The sequence below is a fragment of the Populus alba genome, chromosome 10, assembly GCF_005239225.2.
Source record: "Populus alba chromosome 10, ASM523922v2, whole genome shotgun sequence".
Classification (NCBI taxonomy): domain Eukaryota; kingdom Viridiplantae; phylum Streptophyta; class Magnoliopsida; order Malpighiales; family Salicaceae; genus Populus; species Populus alba.
In genome coordinates, this window is record NC_133293.1 from 14,489,105 (window position 1) to 14,505,964 (window position 16,860).

Here is a 16,860-nt window from a genome sequence, read left to right on the forward strand (position 1 = left end):
AATTCTTGAAGAGTAACCTGATAATACAAGAGGAAAGAGAGACTCGACGGAAGACGACTAGCTCAACGAGTCCTGTGAAAGGACAGTTGTGTAATGGAGTCGTGCTTTAGGGTTCCGCTTATCCTCTTAAGAAAACAGAAAGAGGCAGGTTGGGGTTTCTCTGTCAAAGAAAACAAGCAGACATGATACAGTAATTAAGCTTAACAAATATGGGAGATAAAAAAATACGCCATCATCACCCATCCAACGACTCTTCCTGCTATTGCTTATCAAACCGAGCAGGGTAAAAAAGCAATTACAAAAGTTATTTTGAACCATGAAATGATACAATCCTATAAAGATCCAAACCCTACAATCCAACTCCAACGAGTATTTTCCTGTCATGAGTTTATCAGCACCTGCCTCTCTCCAGTTCACCCCACTTCTCTCTTTTGTATGCATTATTCCCCTTGAGGGTAAAATAAATAATGCCTAATTTTCTGTGTCAAGATAAGTATCAATCTTGCCATGGATCACTCTCCGTCCTCACTTCTGATGGTTCAATTACTTGTGGCTCTGAGACCTCACTAGCATTCGCATCAGATTCTGCAGCATTGCCCTCTGCTGCCTCTTCCTTATCTCCATCTGATCTACCCCATCTCCCTCCAAGTGCCATGGCCATCATCTCATATATTTTACCACCCAGCTCAGCTGGGCTGTCGGGCTGCAGCATCAAGGGAAAATTGTGAATGACAAGAACTCACTCATATTCAAGCGTATGTTAAGCAATTAAAAGAATTTTAAAAAAATATATATTGTTAATTCTTACAGTGAATCCGCTGGAGATCAACGCTGTGTCATATAGGAGGTCAATAGCTCTCTTGGCATCATCGCTGTCAGGTGCATTCTTGCAAGCAGCCTGCATATACAAACAAGCTGAGTTTAAACCACTCCCCCTTTGCATTAAAAACCTAAGTATCTTCTAATTTATTTGGTCCATTTTTGGTGGGTTTCACAGATAAGCAGTGAGTTTAAACAGCATAACTTGCTTGAGTAAATTAGACAGCATGATTATATTCTCATGATAAAACAATTATATAACCTTCCATTTCCCATTTGATTTGGTTTGTCACATAATGCCCAACAGTTCTTCAAACTGTTTCTATCAAGTTCTCTATTATAATGCCCAACAGTTCTTCAAGCTGTTTCTATCAGGTTCTCCATTACTTCCTCAGTGATTAAAGAAGAAGAAGAAGACGAACAACAACAACAACAAAAGCATAGCTTCACCAAATTAATCAATGTTGAGAACTGTCTTACATTCATGTCTTTAATGATTGGGTGATCTGGGTTAATCTCCAGTATTCTCCTTCCCCTCATGAACTCCAAGCTAGATTGATCCCCAAGGGTTTGTGCTTTCATCAACCTTCAAAAGTTTGAAAGATTTGAAATAAGTTCAACTGAATAAGCTTTGAGCTTTGGTTAGGTTGGGTGGAATGGGGGTAAGATTGGTGTTCTTTAAGTCCATTTCTAACCTTTCCATGTTCGCAGACCAACCAAACTTGCCAGAGACAAGCACACAGGGAGAAGAGCTCAGACGCTTTGAAACTTGGACTTTGGCCACCTTTTCACCAAGTTGCTGCTTAATCCAATCACATAGGAGATTGTATTCTTGTTTAGTTTCCCTATCTTTGACCTCATCATCATCACCTGACATCAAAATCCTATCTTGTTAGAGAGATGGACACTGGATCCCCACGAAGACAGGAGCTACGCCAAGAAAAAGCTTTTGAATTGCTTCTATGAATAACACAATAGACAGAGAAATTGCTAGTCCTAACCGAGTTCTAGATCTTCCTTGCTGATATCAACAAATTTCTTCTCTTTGTAGGTTTGCAGGTTCTGGATGGCAACTTCATCAATTGGCTCAATTAAATAAAGGACCTGCAAACAGCGAAACAAACAAACAAACCACATCAACCATCCAGGAACTTGAAATGGAATACCCAACATCTGCCAACACAGAACCTGAAACAGCTTATGAAGTAAAAAAAAAAAAACAAAGAAAGTACAGCAATAAAGATCATCATAACAGCAGCTATAAGGAATGGCCAGGTAAAAGAAATGAAGACAAAAACTATATAAGTGTGCATGTCAGTTTTTCTAGAATTCATGAATGTGAATTTCATTAGCCAAATCTATAAAATTATTTAAACCTACTTAAGCCAATTTAATTTAATCCCTCCTTTTATTTAAGGTTTCAATTATTTCATTCTTCTTCAGCAAAAGTGTATATCATAGATCTACATTCTTATAAAACACATCATCAAGGTTGTGTGTTTCTGCCAAGTGTACACATTGTTTTATTGAGGTATCAATAGTTTTGTGTATCAGACAGCTAAAAAATGGATGATGAGAACTTGAATCACTCATTCTTCATCAGCTAAAAAATGCATCACAGAAACTTGCCATTACCATGTGAATTCAAGAGATGATAAAACCAAATCTGCACCCTGCACATACCTCAATGTCCTTTTGAACTAACTTCTCCAAGAAGGGTGCACTCTTGGCACTTTTCAAGCTGTCTGTTGCCAAGTAATAGATAGCCTTCTGGTTTTCTCCCATATTTTCAACATATTCATCTAGGCTTGTGAGTTCTTCCTCGCTTTTGGAAGTGTAGAACCGCAAAAGCGGAGTTATGCGCTTGTGATTACCAGAGTCTTCAACACATCCTAATTTCAGAAACTTGCCAAAGTTCTCCCAGAATTTTTTGTAATCCTGAAAATCAAAAACGTATATAGGCCCAATTCATTAGTACAGCACAGGTTGAAGAAAGTAAAAATGTACACAAACAACTTTGCTACTAACCTCTTTGTTTTCACTTTCAGAAAGATCTTGAACCATGTCAAATGCTTTCCTAACAAGTCGTTTTCTCATAATCCTTACAATCCGACTCTCTTGGAGAATCTCTCGAGAAACATTAAGAGGGAGATCATCAGAGTCCACCACACCCCTCACAAAGCTTAAATATCGTGGGAACTGCCCAAAAAAAGGAAAAGACAACCAACTTAGCTTGGCCTTGTATAAAATTGCAACTTTATGACAACCTTAGCTGCCCAAAACAGTGTACTGAATCCTTGGAGAAAACTATAAAAAATTGCACCAAGGATAGAGTACAGATTAAATGGATATGGATAAAGATCTTCCCTAATTAAAATTCAGATACAATAACCAAGTATGATTAAATATGCATGAAGAAAATGCAGAAAACATTCAAAATTTGGATTTCAAAAATTTATGACAACACTCACCAGCTCCCCATCAAAATCATCTGAGATAAAAACCCGCTTCACATGTAAGCGAATGTTCTTGGTTTTTGGATTTATTACATCCTCGTTGTTAAGAGGCCCCATTCCTGGAATGTATAGAACACTCCTAAACTCAACTTCTCCCTGCAAAAAATGCAAAACATTTCTAAGTAAATTTCAGACCCTGAACAATTGGTAGTCAAGTAAGAAGTATGAGTATTATGGTACCTCTGTGGTAAAGTGTGTGTATGCAAGTGGATCCAAGAATTCATTAAATGTCTTCTTGTAGAACTCCTGATATTCATCCTTTTCAACTTCCTTTGGATTCCTCATCTAAAACACAAAACACATCACATAAGAAATAGCAAAAACAAAGGTAATACACATGTTAACTACATTGACAATACAACTGATACATATATACTCACCCAGATTGGTTTTGTTTCGTTGGCTAATTCCCAATCCCAATACTTCTCAGTTTTAGTTTTCTTTGTTTTTTTTTCTTCTCACCCTGCAATAGGAACAAGAACCCAGTTAGTGAACTGGTTAATTAGACCAAAATCATAGAATCTTTATCAAGGTTGTGATGGCATTTACCTCTGGCACGTCTTCTCCTTTGGGTTCTTCCTCCTCTTCCACCTGCCAATTTTTCAATTTAGTAAAGAAACTTTAGCTGGTATTGGCTTCAATGTACAAACAGCACTAATAATGACAGAAGCAATGTTCAGCTCAAATTACTACTCACGTTCAGAATTGTAAGATACTGAAAACATAAGTTCTTACAAAGGTTCTAAGAAACCAGGTTGAAGAGCAATACAGTTTTTAAATGGTAAGAGTAACGTACTTCCTCTAAGAATTCCAAACAAAAATGTAAATGCAAATCAAAGTTCCATCCGCACAAAGTTTTCCAACTTTTACGTAATTTTGTCAATAAGCAGGATGGTAGAGAGGGAAGTATTCTGACCTCAACAGTCCTTGATTTTTCAACCCATGTATAGATGGGGAAAGCAACAAACTGAGAGTAATTCTTCACCAACCCCTGGATTCTGACAGCGTCTGAGAATTCATACTTGTCATCTTCCTGCAATAGAACAATAATGTATAAGCCTGATTGTGATCACAATTACTAAAGTTGGAAACAAAAACAGGTGAACCCTACAAGGTCCCCCCAAACCCCAGTCACAAAACAAGCCAGCAAAGAAAGAATTTTAAGTTTTTTTTTGGAACCATAAGCAAACAATACTGCCTTTCAAAATAAGGTTGAATGCATGTTTTGCATATAATTTGTGAATAATATCCGAGAAGCAAGTATACCTTTAAATAAAGTGTGATTTCAGTACCACGACGCAGGATCTTTTCGGGGTCAGTTTCTTCCTTGATGACATATGAGCTACTGTCGGCTTCTGATTCCCAAACATATTGCTTATCTGACTTTGGGCTCTTTGTAGACACAACAACCTGATTGCAAATAATATACATGATCAAGTTTGATCAGCAACTTCAAATAACAGCAGGCAGAGATATATATACAAAAAAAAAAAAATTAGGAAACACGTTGCACCTTCTCAGATACAAGGAAAGCAGAATAGAAACCAACACCAAATTGGCCAATCAAATCATTGTCTGCCCCAACATCTTTGTTTTCCTGTAAAGATAACAGGCAAGAGAACTTAATTATATGCCCAACAGAATCTAAGAATGGTCAGTGATTCGATGTTATCTTAAGGATAAACAGACACCTTAAGAGCCTTGAGGAATTTTGAAGTGCCACTCTGAGCAATAGTTCCAAGGCAGTCAACTAACTCCTCTTTCGTCATCCCAATGCCAGTATCTCTGCAGATTCAGAAAAATCAGATTAAATTGCTTCCCAGCATACTTATCCACACTGAGGAGGTGAAATTCAAAAAAAATTGCATACGTTATGGTAATGATGCCATTGTCTGGATCAGATCTGATGCGTATCTCAAGGTCACCAGCATCTCCAAGCAAAGAGGGTTCAGTCACACTTAAGAATCTCAACTTATCTAAAGCATCACTTGCATTGCTGCATCATAGTAATAGAATCAAGTCAATGCGTCTACTACAATGGGAAGTGCTATGAAAACAATATGACATCAGTAGAAAATAAATAGTAAAACATTTCGTCTGTAAAATGGGTACCGAAGGCCAAAAAGCTGTTTTCTCATGTTGCCTCGCACACAAAAATCAAATGCTCAAATTAACAAACTAGATAGAAAATTAGCAAACTCATAAAGCCAGAGATTAGGAAAGATTAATATAATTGCTAGCTATCAATACAGTAAATGCTCACCTCACAAGCTCTCTCAGGAAGACTTCCTTGTGGCTGTACAGACTGTGAACTATCAAATCCAACAGTCGACTAACCTGAAACGATTAAATTTCTCAACTTTCAGGGCTTTCAAAACAAAAACTTAATTCCAAACTAAACATAACATGAAAAAGATCAATCATATCAACGAAAAAAAACCACAAAAATCAATCATTCACCAACAAAAATAAATAAAAATACTCCAATAGGTCAAATTGAGACGAAAACAAAATTAGACTAAAACACTAGAAAAATCACGACCCAATTCGCAAAACTTCAAAAAGATTCCGAGTTTCACAGAACAAAACGAAACCCACCTCAGCTTGGTACTCAAATTTCTCGCCTGAGGTATCAGTAGATTCCTTCTCAGCCACAGCAGCCTTACACCTAACCGAAACCTGGTCACTTCTCTTCTCAGGTTTCCATTTTAAGCCAGAACAAGAAAAACCCTTTCTGAGACCATTATTTTGTGGCAAGAAAACACTTCTGAGATTGAAGACTTTATTATTTGGATGTCTAATAGAAGAGGAAAGGGAGATTAAAGAGGCAGAAGTAGCCAAGCTTCTGCTTAGAACTGGAGCCATTAGAGAGGTGGAGCTGGAGCTAGAGCGAGTAGAAGCAGAAGGTTTTAGAAAGAGAGAAGATTTTTTTGGGCTTCCTCTTATCTATCTATTTTTGTACTTGAAAGTAGGAGAGTCACGAGTGTTGCAAAGAAGGAAGAAAACCCTTGAGGGGTTTAAGGAGAAGAGAGGGTTCTCGAATTTGAAACAAAAACCAAAGTAGTCTTTCAGGGTTTTGTGCTTCGAGTTGCGTGTGTGGGAATTGTAAGGCTTAGATGCTATCATCTCATCAGCATCCATAATATCCTCTTAATTTTCTTTTCTTTTTTTTATTATTTGAACTTCAACGAAATAAAAATCACAGTGTAAATAGGTGCTTGTTTGGTCTTATTGTACAATTTGTTTTTTAATAATAGAAAGAGTTTTTTAAAAGTAATTTTCATCATGCATTAATAGATTATTTTTTTTATTTTTTATATTAATATATTAAATTTATTAAAAAAACATTTAAAAAATATTAATATAATATTTTTTAAATAGCTAAGTGTACAATCTCAATCTTTTAGTCCTGGTACATTGATTTAAGTTCAAAACCAACAGTATGTTTTATGCTATTGTAATGCATATATTTTTTAAAAAATATATATTAAAATATTTTTTTTATTTTAATATTAACACATGAAACTATAAAAAATAATATAACACATTAAAAAAAAACACAGAAACCAAATCTGAACCAATTTGAGAAATCATCTGCAATTGATCTGCTTTATTTATAATAAAAAATGACTTCTATAAACCGAAAAAAAAAATAAAAAAACAAGAATTATGCGAATCACGTGCGACACAGGTAGCCAGTTGAAATTAAAAGCAAATATAAATTTGGCAGGCAACACGGTAGTTTTGAGTCACTATGCTTGCTCCTGATCCTCTTATAATATAGTTGTGGTTGCAATGCTGGTGACGAGACGACTGGTAGTAGATATAAAAGGAGTGATTTCGCGAGAACAAAAATGTAGATTGATTTTATTAAATCTTTTTTAAAGACCCACATGACTTCATGAAGATTTTTCACTGGATTGCCAAAGCACGTATGATCATTTCAGCTACCAGTATTCACAAAGAACATCAACAAGCAAAAGCAAACAGCAAAACGGAGGAGGAAGGTTATGAAATTCAGGGAAATAAATAAACAAATAAGTTGTGGGGAATAGTTGATGATTGCTGGCTGACCAAACTCCATTCGCCTAGATGCCACGTTGAAAGCTCCAATGGCTGCAGCGAAGGCATTTCCCATTTTTGCTCAAGTGATCCAGGACCATTTAGGTTCAACATTGTTGCTGTACGAAGCCGGAGCCTTCACAAAGACTTGAGAATCCACGAGGTACCTGAAATAGATAGAAAAATGGAAGATCGTGATAAGTGAATGTATGTGTATTGAACGCAGTAATCACACAGTCTCCAGCCATCAACCACACAAGGAACTGGAAAGGGATGGTGGAATCCGATTAGAATTACTGACCTTGACCTGATCAGGCCTCGGCAGCTGTCTGCTTAAGACAATCAACGTTGCACAATCCAACAGACCTCACCATGTCTCCCAACCTGTCGTAACCAAATCCAATTATCAATATCATCATATAGTCGTCAAGTTTATACTTTGCAAAGGACGTAAAACACAGCAAATCAGGCCTTTGTTGAACGAACCGGTCGAAGCTGTTCCTCGCTTTCTCTTGCTGATCTGTGCTATTTCTTGCTTTCCCCACGCGATCAATGCTCTTTCGCGTCCTCTCTCTTCTGTCAGTGCTGGCTCTCGCTTTCTCTCTGTTGTCTGTGCTTAGCCTGGATTTTTCTCTCTGTCCAAAACTAGGCCTAGCCTTCTCTTTGTGATCTGTGCTTGGCCTTGGCTTATCCGCTTTGGATTCTGCTGCATTCAAGGGGTGTTCAGGTTGATCTGTACTTTGTGCAGATACGTTTCGAAGATGCGGCGGCTGTTTTTCGATGGCAGATATGAACTTCTTGAGATGCTTCAAGTACTCTGGGTAGAGTTCCAGATTGCAGTGGTTTCCTCCTTTGAGCCACAGTGGTTCATACTTCTCTTTGCAAAGCTCCCAAAGCTGCTTCCCATGAGAGAAATTCACAACTTCATCTTCTGTTCCCTGCAATCACCGGTAGTGTAAGAAGATAAAATGAAAAATATAGGATTTTGAGCTCTCCAGAACCGGTGGTTCAGTTCCGTTCTGCTCCATTTTGAGCCATTCTTTAAGAATCATGGTTATTCATAATCATAGCCCATGCCTGATCAGCTGAAATCTTATCATTTACTACAATGTTTGATCACAGGAAAATATGGATAAAAAGACTCCACTGCATCCCAATGACATCACAGAACACCAACGTATTTTTGCCAGAACATAACTCGTATCATAAAATTCAATTTGTCAATGCTGTGCCAGAAATCTCAGCCCTTATTTATAAAGCAAAAGGAGAAATTATGCTGTGTCGGTGTTAGAATAATATAATTTGGAAGCAAAGGTCAACTATAAGGCTTGAAATATGGCAACGATACTTACATGAATTACAAGAACTGGACAATTAACTAGCGGGATTTTATCAATATTCTGCAAAGGAAAAAATAAAGGGTTACCCCGAAATGAAGTGTCAAACCTGACACAGCAAAACTACAAGGCAAAATGTGGGAGAGGAACCTTGTAAATGTCGAACCAGAAAGTTTTCTTGATAGGATACATGACTCGAAGGCCAGACAGGATCGGGCTGTGAAGAATTAGAGCCCTCAGTCCAGGCAAATGAGTAGCCAGTTCAAGAGCAGGTCCACTCCCTACTGACTGGCCGTACAATATAATGTCTTCCTCCTTCGCTCCATATGTCTCTTCAAGGCATTTATACGCAGCCTCTATGTCAGAGTAGGTCTCATGCTCGCTTGGCTAATTGACACCAATGGAGTGCATAGAGCAGTCATTTCATTTATTATAATTCAAAGAAAGAAACGGACATGTTATACTGAAACAAAGTTTTCAAAAATACTTTGTGATTACTGACATGGATAAATAGAGTATGTTTTTTACTCGAGCTTTTAAATTCGTTGCTAGAAACATATAGCTTGAATATGATATCGTTACACCATTGAGTTTAAATAAAATAACAAAAAAAGCCTTCTATAAGTAAGAAAGAAGCCTTCTATTGATTGATGTCTAGCCTAGGTAAGCTTGATTGATAGGGATTTTAGTTTGATCACTACCCTATAATCAAGTTCTTCATAAGGCCAGATAAAAACAGACAAGATGTTATACCTTTCCAGAAGACTGTCCATAGCCTGAATAATCATACCTGCATAGCTCCAAAAATGCCACAGATCATCATAGAATCAAATCCATAAATATGAAAATAAATACTGTTATCAAGAAATTCAAGATTTTTTATGATCATACCCCACAAGATTAAGATTAAGGTGCGAGCTAAGCTCAGTGAAAATATGATACATCTGGCCAATATCAGCAGCATTGCCATGAGAATACAACACTGTCAATGAAGCTGAAGGATTTTTCACATACATAGCAACAATTTCATTGCCTTTCTTGGTACATAACTTCAGAATATCCACGTTGTCCCTCTGGTGGATTACGTCTGACGAGAGCCTGAGCTTTCCAGTTTCTTCATCCACTAATATGGTGTAAGATGGTGGATTTGGTGGAAAGAAAGCAAATTTCGCTGCCATGGATGATGTTGCTGTACCCATTTGATCAAAAGCAATACTGATGGAGAGCTTGGAGGTGATTAGCTTTTTGGGGTGTGAATGGCTACGGGAAGTGCATGGTAAAATCTTAGTGTGTGTGTTTCTTTAGCTTTTTGTTTTGTTTTGTGTTTTGAGAGAAAGTAGTTCCTGTTTGGTTCTTGAAAAAAATGGTTGAGAAATAAGGTCTTTGTGAGAGAAAACATGGAAAGAGCAAAATCAGAGGAAGGAATTTCTATAGGTTATTTAAGAGGATTAAATTCAGGCTGTTTGAATTCATCTCCAAAAACATATTAAATCATAGGAGGCAAAAAGGGCAATGCTTAAGGTCCTGTTTTCTCTTCAGATATACCAAGACCAATGTGCCTCTCCATTGGCATGATTTTTGCTAATTCTAAAACCCATTTGAATAATTATACTTCTTTGTTCAAAGTTGGTTTCTTGATGATGCTTGCTTTAATGTAGACTGGACAAAACATTTGAGAAAACAAAAAAGGATTTATGTAGGGAAAAAAGTGGATGAATGATGAACAAGTGGGACTAAGGACTCCCAGAAAAATATTCAAAGTAAATGAATGGGTGGGGCCAGTTTAGATGGGATTAGGGACACTCCATGATTACATACATACGTGTATATACATGTGTGTGTGTGTGTTGTGTGTATATAGAGAGACACACACACACACTTTGAGATTGTGGCTTTTTCTTATTGCTTTTCATTCCCTACCATGTTCTTTAGAATCTTGGAATTGAATGATTAAATTAACTTATGCGTCTAGAATTCTATTGGGAGTGTTAATTTGAATTTCAAGTGAAGTTCTAAATTTTAAAATAAATAGAGAAAATTAAAGAAGGGATCTTCTAATTTGTTACATGATTCCAAATAAAAATAATAATCTTTATAAAAAAATACTTCGTTTTCTTTTTTCTCAAAAGCCCTACAACTTCTCTTTTCTATCTGTTTTCTTTATTCAACAAAAACTTTGGTTTTTTTGTTCAAGAAAATTGTCTTCGTCATGTATTGTTTTGTGAAGTGTTCCTGTTTGTCTCCAAGTGATGGTAGAGATGGTGAAGAAAAAAACAAAAAGAGAGAAGCAAAGTCATGAAAATAAAAGATTTTTTTTTATTAATATGAGTGTCTAAGTCAGCTTACACGTATCTTAACTAATCCTACGAGCTCAAAAATTAACAATCATATAAGTTTCTAGTGGTCATCTAGTAGCAATCACATGACTCAAACTTAAAACCACGGAGTAAACTCCTTGATTTTAAGCTCTTACTATTGAATTACTTACTAAATAATTAATTAAAAAATAAAAGATAATTTTTTTTATTAGTGTTGTTCTGGTGTGAAGATAATGGATGCATATATAGTAATAGGAACTATTTTTTAATTTTATTAAGTAGAGCAGGGTGAACCAAAAGTTAATTTGTATTATTAATAATAAAGAAGAAATGATGTACAGGGAAAGTATACCGTTAGTCTACCACCATGGATTTTACAAATGCGTGTTTCCTTGCTAAGTAATAATGAAATATAATATCTTTTTATAAAAAATATATTTTTAATGGTAAATAGCTTATTTAAAAGTAGATGAAATATATAGTTTTATTATATGAAAATTATATAAAAAATGGTAAGAGAATATCTTTATTACTGTAAGAGATAATATGATGTTGTCATTAATTGTGATCATTTGTATATAATATTTTCTACGTCATGCAAGTCAATGTTGCATGTTTTCTATATCATATCATGCATTATAATTTATCACAAAATGACTTTAGATTCTATTTTCATATTAACAAAAAAAAAGTGTTTTTATAATAAAAATGAAATAATATCTGAATTAAAGCAACAAAATCAAGATTATTATTTCAATTTAATTTCACGGGTATTTCAAATAACATAATTGAAATCAATTATGTGATTTAATATTTCATTATAAACATAACAATTATAATAGGTTATTAACTGAAATTAATCAATTGAATTCAATTTTATATGTCATTTAATTCCAAACAAGCAGGAAAAAATAATTTATCAGTATTATACTTAGAAGGAGAATAAAAAAAACTTGTTAGAAATTTATCATCGTTTCATTTCATCATGGACATCACTCAACCACCCAAAAATAGCTTATTGAGATGTTTCAAATGCCATTTTGAAAGGTTCAATGATGACACTAAGAAAGGTCATACTCTCAACCAGAGTAACATTAAAAAGAAAACTAAACAAAAATATCATGAGATATATATATTTATTTAATATAATTTAAAGTAAAAAATTTTAAAAAAAAGCAGCTAAATTTATCATAGAACGATAAATAAAAATATCAAAGATAACACGAGTCATTGTCAAAACTAGTGAAAAATCATATATAAAGTAAATAAAACAATAGTAGGGTTCAATCTTTAATTAAAAAATGTTAATAGTTAAAATTAAAAAAACATGAGATTAGGAAAAAAAAATCAAGCAAGCTCTAATAAATTTTTTTAAACTTGGGTTAATCTTCCAAGCTTGCCCATGAAATCCTATAATCAAAATCAAATGAGAAGCTCAATTTCAACAAATTCAATGTTGAAGCATGGAATAAAAAAAAATGTTAAGGCATAAAAAATAAAAATAAAAATAATGAAGATTAGATTAGTAGAAAAAAAAGGCTTAAAAGAATGAAATCACCACAAAAAAACTTTTAAAATCATCTCAGATAAAATAAATATTAATTAAAGTCATAATATGACCACCACACAACATCTTAACCATACACCATCCAAAAATACACAGAGATAATTTACATGATAGCGCGTGTGTTGCATGCTCTAACCATCCCCCCCATAATATCCACATTAAGTTAATTACCACATAGTCCCTCAACCAACCAAATTATTATATATATAAAAAATCAATTTAAAAAGTCACAAAAAACCCCTAAACTTAAAGTCAAACGAGTTATTTTACTATTTAAAAATGTAAAAAGAATAAAGCTCTAAAGTTGGATTTAAAAAAATGTTACTTTAAAAAAAATAAAGTAAGTTATTATACTGAAAAAAATATAAAGACCTTCTTATCCTGTTTAATTTGTAAATGACATATAATCATTAGAAAAATATTTTTTTTACTGTCATGTAATGCTTAATAATTTTGAAATGAAGTGTAATTTTATTATTATAATCATAATATATTTCCTCACATGCGACATCGCACACTCTGAGCCCTTATTAGTTTTTTTTTTTATAATAAACCGCTGTGCTTGTTGAACAGTAAAAAACTTGTTTAGTAATCAAGAGCACGATGGGATAGAAAAAAAAAAAAAAAGGTTGATTTTTTTTATTAACATTTTTTTATTGTTTTACTATAAAAGGAAAAATATAAGTTTTGCGTTGACTTCAATACCATTTTAACTTGTAGCATTTCAATTGAATTAATTTATGAGAAATATAATAAAATAAAATAAAAAAGAGGGACAATAAAATAAAATAAAAATAAAAAAAGAAAATCACACACTAAATTATAATTATCGAAATGATAAGTAGCAAACTTGCAAATGTGTGGGTTGCGTTATTAGAGTAATAACAAGTTTAATCGTATCTTAAACCATTACTTTTGAAAAATTATTTAAAAAATCGAGAGATTATATTTCAATTAATGATCATAGGCAGAAGCTTACTAAAGAAAGAAAAAAAAAATCAGTAAACTGGACAGCTATAGCTTTGAATATCGGCTCGAGAAATACCGCGTTTTTTTGTGTGTGTACAAAATGAGTTATTGTTGGCCAGGTGTTGATTTTTTAAATTTTCAATTACATATTTTTTATTTTAATATTTTTTTTGTGTGAGTTTTTAATTTTCAATCACACATTTTTTTTATTTTGATACTTCTCATACAATTGCTTCAACATATATAATATATCAAATAAAGTATTAATTATTAGAGTAATATTAATTTTATATCCAAATTATTAGTTATATATTTTATTCTAAGACTATTTTGATTTCTTAATTAATAACTTCTGTGATAATTATTTAATAAAATTTTTTTAATTTCTTCAAAATGATATAGTTATTACAAAAACATAGCATGAAAGTTCTTAAAAATAGAGGTTCTTAGAAGATTTCATAAAGTTTGAAGATAAAATTGATTTTAAAATTGTAATGAAATCTAAGCCACACACGTCGAAGTGTTTTCGAGATTCGCCACAAACAAACAAAATGTAGTAGTTGCTTGTATAGTTATTAAATTTGCTTTGAATTAATTAAAAAAATATTTAAAATTTTAAATATTTAAATATAAAAAAATTAAAAAAAATTTAATAAGTGTGTGTATATATATGATTTTTATTCTCATAAATTATTATTTTTTATATACATATGTGTATATATAAAAAATAATTTATGAGAATAAAAATCATATGTGTGTAATTTATGATATTCTCATATATGATTTACGAGAATAAAATCATATATATCACACAACATGGGAATATTCATGAATAAAAAGTTTTCGAATTGCTGCTTTACGCAACAGTGCTCACACCTAGCTACAGCAAGACTTGCTAGCCTACTGATCATCGATCCTATCATGACCACCACCACAACCCACCAAGCAACCGCCACACGTCTAGTGTTTCCCTATCCAGCTCAAGGCCAACCCTCCCTCTTTCTAGACCTAACACACCAACTCTCTCTTCATAACCTAACAATCACCATCTTGACCACACCCAAAAACCTCCCTACCGTCTCTCCTCTTCTTTCCACACACCCACAAATCCACACCTTAGTCCTTCCCTTCCCATCTCACCCTTTAATCCCTGCAGGTGTTGAAAATGTCAAAGATCTTGGTAATTCTGGAAACCTGGCCATTATTGCAGCATCTACCAAGCTCTCTGACCCCATTACCCTGTGGTTCAAGTCTCACGCTAATCCTCCGGTCGCTATCATCTCTGATTTCTTTCTTGGCTGGACCCAACATCTGGCCCAACACTTAAACATACGCCGTTTTGCATTTTATCCATCTGCGGCGTTTTTTGCTGGTATTTTAAATTATTGTTGGGGTAATCTGGAGAGTGTAAAGGGTTTGGACGTTGTTGATTTTGTTGATTTGCCTAGATCACCGTCTTTTAAAGAGGAGCATCTGCCTTCTGTGTTCCGTAGGTACAGGGAATCCGACCCGGATTGTCAGCTTGTCAAGGACAGCTTGGTTGCAAATAAGTTGAGTTATGGATTTATTTTTAATAGTTTCAAGTCTTTGGAGGGTGAGTATTTGGGTTTTTTGAAGAGAGAATTCGGGCATGAGAGGGTTTATGCGGTTGGCCCTATTAATTTGTTGGGTCCGGAAAGTACCGATCGGGGCAACCCGGTAACGGGTTCTTCTGCTAATGTGTTCAAGTGGCTAGATGGGTGTCCAGATGGGTCCGTGCTATATGTTTGTTTCGGGAGTCAAAAGCTGTTGAATAAGAAACAAATGGAGGCGTTGGCTGATGGGCTCGAAAAGAGTATGGTCCGTTTCATTCTGGGTCGTTGAAAACAGGCACGCCCAACAAGTTGAAGACGGGTACGGGGTAGTACCCGATGGGTTCGATGAACGGTTAGCGGGTCGGGGTCTGGTTATAAGAGGATGGGCCCCACAGGTTAAGATACTGAGTCACAGAGCGGTTGGTTGGTTCTTGAGTCATTGTGGGTGGAACTCGGTGCTAGAAGGGATAGTAGCTGGTGCGACGATACTGGCCTGGCCCATGGAAGCTGACCAGTTCATCGATGCCAGACTGTTGGTGGAGGAATTGGGAGTGGGAGTGGGGGCCTGTGAAGGGACAGCCACAGTGCCTGACTCGGAGGAGTTGGCAAAAGTCATACGTGAGTCAATGAGTGAAAAAGGTGCGGGTGTGAAGATGAAGGCTAAGGAGCTGAGAAGGAAGGCATTGGAGGCCGTGAAAGAGGGTGGGAGCTCCTTGAATGACTTGAACGGGCTAATCAAGGAATTGTGCAAATTAAAAATCCAATAAAGATGGGCGGTGGAATTATTGCATTGACTATTCCATGTAAGCTTTCTTCAAGTTCGTAGGCCACGTCTGGGATCCACAAGATTAGCAGTTGGCTTTTGGGGTTGTCAAGGTACGATTGAGAAATAAAAAAACGTTTTATATTAATGAAAATTTTAGATATTCACTCTCGATAAAATAAAATTTCGTAAGAGCATCTAAATTTAGGTTTTTCTCGTTAATGTAAGATAAAATTAAGACCTCGATAGATGCGGCGGTGTGAAAAAGAATTAAGTCGTAGAAAAATGTAAGTTTTTCTTCTTCTTTTTTCTTTTTTTTTCCCTGCAAGGCAGCTGATAGAGTGTCGGAATAGCTAAATCGTCGTGATAACAAAAGGTTTCCCAACCACATAAAAAATAGTAAGTAGATGGAAGGGCATTGGAAAACAAATGAAAGCGAGAAAACAAACGATATAATAAAATCACAGGAAAGTCGGAGCCCCCCGCGGCGATGAAAGGGCAACTTTTCTTAGGCCTTCAATTTGATACGCTTGACTAAATAAAGATGGTGAGTTTGATTGATTTTATTATTTGACTGAGCTTAAGATATTGGATTATCACTATGGTTTTTTTTATTTTTCCTTCAATGAATTCTGGTGTTAGTTGTCGCTAGCCTAACCTATCCCTAGTTAATGAACACCATGACCAACCTAGCCTCCATCCATTCTTGCTTCCTTATTTGTTTGTTTTTCCCCATGAAATCATGATAAATGATGTTTTGGGTTATTTGCCAGACCAACCTGGTCTGAGTGCCTTATTGCCCACCGTGACCTGTGCTGGATTTCTGGGTTTCTTGCCATCTCAGTTGCTACCAGTGCCGTTCACCCAGTAATTTCTCATATTTAGCCTCCTCTAGTCCTTGTCTTTTGGTAATGACTTTGAGCAGTCACCCATAA

The 16,860-nt window shown here is 35.0% G+C and overlaps 3 protein-coding genes across 3 annotated transcripts; 1 reads left to right on the plus strand and 2 right to left on the minus strand.

Annotated features, from left to right (window-relative positions):
• Positions 1-212: 212 nt before the first annotated feature.
• Positions 213-6,457, minus strand: LOC118047046 (heat shock protein 90-5, chloroplastic). The gene is made up of 18 exons (XM_035056201.2): positions 5,934-6,457; positions 5,599-5,672; positions 5,206-5,331; positions 5,027-5,120; positions 4,849-4,932; positions 4,602-4,745; positions 4,252-4,368; positions 3,884-3,926; positions 3,716-3,795; positions 3,516-3,620; positions 3,291-3,431; positions 2,848-3,018; positions 2,503-2,757; positions 1,821-1,923; positions 1,515-1,689; positions 1,300-1,405; positions 809-898; positions 213-703 (listed from the first exon to the last, which is right to left on the minus strand). Exons 1-18 carry the CDS (start codon positions 6,198-6,200, stop codon positions 497-499), a joined length of 2,382 nt encoding a protein of 793 aa, XP_034912092.1. The 5' UTR covers positions 6,201-6,457; the 3' UTR covers positions 213-496.
• A 716-nt stretch (positions 6,458-7,173) lies between these two features.
• LOC118047020 (uncharacterized) lies at positions 7,174-10,348 on the minus strand. Its single transcript, XM_035056161.2, has 7 exons — positions 9,626-10,348; positions 9,488-9,524; positions 8,885-9,121; positions 8,750-8,797; positions 7,884-8,335; positions 7,699-7,781; positions 7,174-7,564 (listed from the first exon to the last, which is right to left on the minus strand). Exons 1-6 carry the CDS (start codon positions 9,931-9,933, stop codon positions 7,709-7,711), a joined length of 1,155 nt encoding a protein of 384 aa, XP_034912052.1. The 5' UTR covers positions 9,934-10,348; the 3' UTR covers positions 7,174-7,564; positions 7,699-7,708.
• Positions 10,349-14,452: 4,104 nt separating this feature from the next.
• Positions 14,453-16,109, plus strand: LOC118047008 (UDP-glycosyltransferase 89A2-like). The gene is given in 2 exon segments (XM_035056151.2): positions 14,453-15,439; positions 15,441-16,109. Coding segments are annotated over 2 exon segments (1,419 nt in total). The 5' UTR covers positions 14,453-14,509; the 3' UTR covers positions 15,930-16,109.
• Positions 16,110-16,860: the final 751 nt, after the last annotated feature.

Coding starts and splice junctions, on each gene's coding strand:
- LOC118047046 (XM_035056201.2), bottom strand. CDS start 6,200: ATGGCTCCAGTTCTAAGCAGAAGCTTGGCTACTTCTGCCTCTTTAATC. Junction 5,121..5,205: donor AATGGCATCATTACCATAAC/GTATGCAATTTT, acceptor CTGAATCTGCAG/AGATACTGGCATTGGGATGA. Junction 4,369..4,601: donor AAATCACACTTTATTTAAAG/GTATACTTGCTT, acceptor GTTCTATTGCAG/GAAGATGACAAGTATGAATT.
- LOC118047020 (XM_035056161.2), bottom strand. CDS start 9,933: ATGGGTACAGCAACATCATCCATGGCAGCGAAATTTGCTTTCTTTCCA. Junction 9,525..9,625: donor CTTAATCTTAATCTTGTGGG/GTATGATCATAA, acceptor GGAGCTATGCAG/GTATGATTATTCAGGCTATG. Junction 8,336..8,749: donor GTCCAGTTCTTGTAATTCAT/GTAAGTATCGTT, acceptor CGGTGATTGCAG/GGAACAGAAGATGAAGTTGT.